Below are 5,216 nucleotides of genomic sequence, written 5' to 3' on the forward strand. Positions count from 1 at the left end.
AAGGAAGTAGGATCTAAAGAGCCTACAGAGACTGGTTCACTTCATATTGCACAGAAGTCCTGAAATTTAGTGTCAGGTTCTACAATTTTATACATTTTTCAGTCATTGTACTGGAGGTGAGACATGGCAGGGGAAAAAAGGTCTAACTTGGCAGATCCTGCCCAAGTCTCCAGCACCACACAAACAACTTTTTGCCAGTCTGAGGTAGAATTACATACATACTGCTTAAACCCAGTCAAGTCCTGCTCAACTAGCTTTCAAATTATTAAAAAAAAAGTGCACAGAATAGATGAGCCTCATTCTTCTCTAAAGAAAATTAGTGCTTCAGGTTTGACCCCTGGAAGCAAGTCTTACAGAGCAAAGTTCCAGTGAAGATCCCCGCTCCCCACCTGGAAAGCGGTGATGGCTATCGTGGTACTACAGGTAAGTAGCGTAACAGGTACTAATCAAGTCCTACAACAAGTGCATTTTACTCCACTTCCTCCCTCCTCTACTACTTGCTAATTCTCCCTTTATTCGCTCAGTCCAGTATATTTTATCAGGGTTGACTGTCCCCCTTGCTTTCTCCCTTACGTCCCTTCTACTGGGACCCTGCAAAAACAACTTTCTGCTTCAACCCTTAGACTTCTGAGGGACACTTGCAGTTTCTTCTGGAGACTCCTCTGTGCAGTACAGGCATGGAAGGATGGAAATAAGAGCCTCTTCAATGGAGAAGAGATGTTTATCCTCTGCTTGAGGACAAAAGTAACGCATAAAGTCTGCCAGTCTCAGCAAGTACTCAATGTTATGACCAGCACAACCACTTGAGACAATGATTTGAGCTGCAATGTCTTCTTCAGACGCTGGGCCAAGGTAAGAAGGGTTCTGAGGTGTTGCAATGTAAACAAGAGCCAGGATGGGTTCCTCTGCATCTTTCTCCTGAGGGTGGAACTTCACCAATTTGGTGTCGTAGCCTCCCAGGACAGCTTCTCGCATGTTGAGATACTCGAGCGATGCAGCAATCTGTTCCCCACGGACTTCGTAGGCTACACCCCACGTGCATGCCTAAAAATGAAAGAGCAAGGTGGTTACCAGATGTTGTGGCTGCAGGGGATGAGTCCAGTGGTATTTCAAAGCCCACCTGCCCCACTCTGGGGTCTCTGCACAGCTGGGACAGGGCAGAGGGGGCAACACGCGCCGCCACGACCCCGGCGGGCAGCAGAGCGCTCGGCTGCTCAGCCCCGTGTGCAGCTGCTGATGCGGACGCCCCCGCCCCGGTCCCGGTCCTGGTCCCGGTACTCACCCCGCGGTCCTCCAGCAGTGTCACCACTCGGCCGGGCTGTGCGGGAGACAAGGGGACACCCGTTAGAGGCCGAGCCCGCGCCGGCCCGCGCCCCCCTAGCGGCCGCCCCCGCGCTTACCATCCTCTCGCTGCCGCGGTGGAACGTGTCTCCCTGCCAGAAGCGCCGGCTGTACCCGCGGATGAAGCCCACCTTGCGCGACGTGAACTCGAAGCCCGGCCTCCACACTAGCGAGCCGTACCCGAAGATCCACACCGGCTGCGCCGGCTCCGCGCCGCCCGGCTCCCCCGGGACCATGGCGGAGAGCAGCGGGGCGGGCGGCTCGGGCCGCTCCTCGAGGGGCAGCGGGTCTCGCTTCATGGCGCGCTCGGTGCCGGCCGGGGGATCGCGGCCGCTTTAAAGGGCGCCGTGCCGCCGGCCCCGCCCCCGCCCGGCGCGGGGGGCGCGGCTCGCGCCGGGTGATGCAACGCGGGCGGGATGTTTCGCCGCGCGTGGGGCAGAGCGGGCGCGGGTTGCGTCAGGCGGGCGCGCGGCGTGAGGAGACCCCGGCCCCTGGTCGGGGACCGGGCGGCGGGGCCCGCGGTGGCAGCCGAGCGGAAAGCTGCCGCGGGAACTCCGCGGGGTTCCCGCCCGGTGACCCAGGGGACCAGCCGCTGTCAGATCCCTGTGCACAGGGGGCTGCTCGTCCCCGGCCTGGCCAGCGCCGCGGTGCTGGAGTGGACGGAGCAGACCGCACCGTGCCCGAAGCGAGTGGAATGCGCGGGCAGCCCCGCCGCGGGAGCCCGCCCCACGCTCCCGGGTTGGGCTTCACCCGAGAACGTGAACCGCTGCGCTTGAAAACCAAGCAGTTAATATTAAACTGGGTGAAGCGGCAGCTCCTGACGTCAACAGGGCTGAGGCGTGAGGCATATAGGCAAAACAGAGCAGTAAAAATCCACACAAATGCAAGGAAATGGTGCTGCATCCAGCCAGCTGAGTGAAATTTCCCTGGTTCTAAACCCAGGCTGGAGTGCGAGCTTGTAATACGTAACATGTTTTAAGTACATGGGTCCAGGAGCTGTCTGTGTATGAGATGGAAACTCGTCTGTAAATCAGCTTTAAGCAGGTTGTGTCTGCTAAAGAGCCATCTGAAGAGGTGGGCTCAGATTACAAAGTTGTTCATTTTGGTAGCAGGAGAAAGAAGGGTGGATAGAACGAGAAGCAAAACCATTGAGATATTTTTATAGAAGTATTTCTCATTATTGTTCTTGTCCTCTGCATCTAATCACTCCAGACAATCTATTTACAGTCTTTTCTTTAGTTTCCTGTTGGGTCCCATCCAACCAGCACCCACCTCTCCATTTCACTTGACTGGGCATTCCAGCTGCAATGCACACAGAGTACGGTGGGTGCTCCCTGTACTTTGGCACGATCACCACAGTGATATCAACAGCCTGCATGGCTCTCACTTCTGTCCTGCATGCCTGTCTCTCCTTCCCTGTGTGACGGACTCTCTGACTTGTTGCCTTGGATGACCCTTCACAAGGTCAGCCTTAACAGAGCTCCTTAATTTTCCTCTCCACTTGCGCTTTTCCCAATCACCTTCTCTGTCTTACTCAGGCTCACAGGTCAGCTCTGCATCCTCCCAGCCCTTCACACCACACACCCATCCTATTACAGGCTCACAGCCTCTTGCTCCTTCCCCACCAGTCCCTTTCCATAGGCAGAATGTGAATCCGTCCCCTCTTTGTACAGCTGCCGTGCTCGGAGGCCTTAGTCACAGACAAGAAAGTGCTCTAGAAAGTGTTCTTCATAGCAGCTGTCTGTATCAAAGCTCTTCTTGGCAAAACAAGAAATAAATCTCTTGTCTTACATTTTCAGTCTTGCGGATCCTGGCTACTAAGATACAAGACTCCTGCCTTATCTGTATGGTGTGTCAATGCTAAAATAATGTGGCCTTTCAATCAAATGAAACCAGTTCAATCTGGGAATTGAGCCAGTCCTCTCTGTCTCATTGCAGCAAGCTTATATTTTTCATATTTAGTTCTTTATTTTTTTCCTGCTAAAATCAAGGCCATCTGAACAAAACCCCAGTATGTAGGTGTTAAAAGCATTTAAACATTTGGCTGTAACGGCATCATCCTTATCGGGCAAGGGCACAAACAGTGACAGACAAATCAGTGTCTAAGAAATAAGCTGAAGAAGCCTTTGCTAGGTCCTGGTCTTAGTGATACCGGTAAAGAAATCTACTGTAGCCTCTTTCTTCAGCTTTCCCCAGGATGTGAATTTCCTTCATCTGAGAAATGCACTGGATTATGCATGTCTTACGAATGAAGAACTAGACATCTGCTGGTACAAGCTAAGGAAAACTGGATAGAAAAATAAAGAATAGAGTACAGGAAAGTGGCTGATGGGGGAGAAAAATTGCCCCTTTCTGTTGCAGAGCTGTCTGGGCTGCACATCTTACCTGGCCAAAGCACTCTGCTACACAGCTTGGCCGGATTTGCAGTGGAGAGCCAATGCCAAAAGCAAAGCCTTAGGGGACCAGCTTCAGATCCCACACCAGTTAAACATGGCAGATCTCTGGTCCCTTCAGTGCTGTTACACCCAGATCAATTAGGTATGAGGTTAGAAAATCCTTTTGAAGTCAAGCTCCATTTTTCTTATGTAAAGGCATTGGGATATTGCTCCATCATTAGGAGCACAGCCTGGGGGAAGGCTGTTACTGAAGTTGTGACATACACAGCAAGAGGTTAGGAATTTTTTTCAGTTTCAAGCTTTCATTAATCCATTTCTTGTTTCTGACTGTACCTTTATTGTACTTCAGTTAAATAAACCAAAGGGCATGAAGATCACCAGGGGTGAAGGACTGAGCAGAGGAAGTGTCAGACAGATGCTATAGATGTGGCTACACAGGTAAAGCAGGTGGATACCAAGGAGAGGATTTAGTGTCTGCTAGTGGTGTTGAAGCTGGCGCTCATAAGGCAAGGAGAACAGTCTGCCAAACTAAACCGCAGGAAATGTTCAAATAGGTGTGAGGGAGGATGTGGAGCAGCAATGGATTTAACTGTTAAGGAACATGATGTAGATTCAGGAGTATTACAAAACAAGATTAAAAAGTAAACAAACAAACAAAACAACAAAACAAAACAACAAAAAAAACCCAAACAAACAAACATAGGACTTCAACAGTTTAAAAGTGACAAAAGTGAAAAGGAATGGAAGATAATGGTCATGCTCTGTTAATTACAATTAAAAAAGAAAAAATGCTTAGCAGCGGTAGGAATATTTCTTTTGACCTGGAAACCTTTAGGAAGGAGAAAAGGCTACTGTAGCTTTATTTGTTACATCCTGAAAGTAGTTTTTCCAGGTTCCGGGAAGAGGAGGAGCTAGTTTCTCTCCAGCCGTAGGTGCTCTGCTTCCCCAGATGAGTGTTCCCATTTCAGTGCTGGGTGACTAACCCATTGCCAGAGCTGCCTGTTTGTCAGGATAGTGGTGAATCACCCCAGAGCCATCACTCCGTCACCCCATCACCAGGCCTGGCATGACACGTAGCAGTGGGTTGAAACTGTCAGTAGCTTCATCGTGCGTTTCAGGCTCTTGCTTCAGTAAGCTGAGGGTACACACTGGCTTTTACCAAAAATTGTTCTATTCAGAAAATATTGACTGGGGAGAGGAGGATTGCCAGTCCGTTTTCAGGTACTGCCACATCTTACTCCAAAAGCTTGGCACTGCTTTCCTCTCTTGATAGTGAGCAGACGGGAGAATCTAAAAAATAAATCTGCCCCTTTTCCCTAAGACTTCAGTAAAAATTACAGCTACTGAAATTGGAGGTGAAGGTCCAACAATGCCACAGATGTTTTAAAGTGATGTAAATCAGTACTATGCCCCTGTTATTCATGATACCATATCCATGTGCATCACCAAGGGTCTTTCTTACTCATTTTTGGTGAGTCC

The 5,216-nt window shown here is 50.4% G+C and overlaps 1 protein-coding gene across 1 annotated transcript; it reads right to left on the reverse strand.

The window, feature by feature from the left end:
• Positions 1 to 612: 612 nt before the first annotated feature.
• On the reverse strand, positions 613 to 1,640 carry CHAC1 (ChaC glutathione specific gamma-glutamylcyclotransferase 1; the record flags this gene model as incomplete). Its single annotated transcript, XM_080345806.1, has 3 exons — positions 613 to 1,044; positions 1,283 to 1,318; positions 1,401 to 1,640. The coding sequence occupies 3 exons, from the start codon at positions 1,638 to 1,640 to the stop codon at positions 613 to 615; spliced, it is 708 nt and encodes a 235-aa protein (XP_080201932.1).
• Positions 1,641 to 5,216: the final 3,576 nt, after the last annotated feature.

Source organism: Nesoenas mayeri (assembly GCF_963082525.1).
Source record: "Nesoenas mayeri genome assembly, chromosome: 5".
Classification (NCBI taxonomy): Eukaryota; Metazoa; Chordata; class Aves; order Columbiformes; family Columbidae; genus Nesoenas; species Nesoenas mayeri.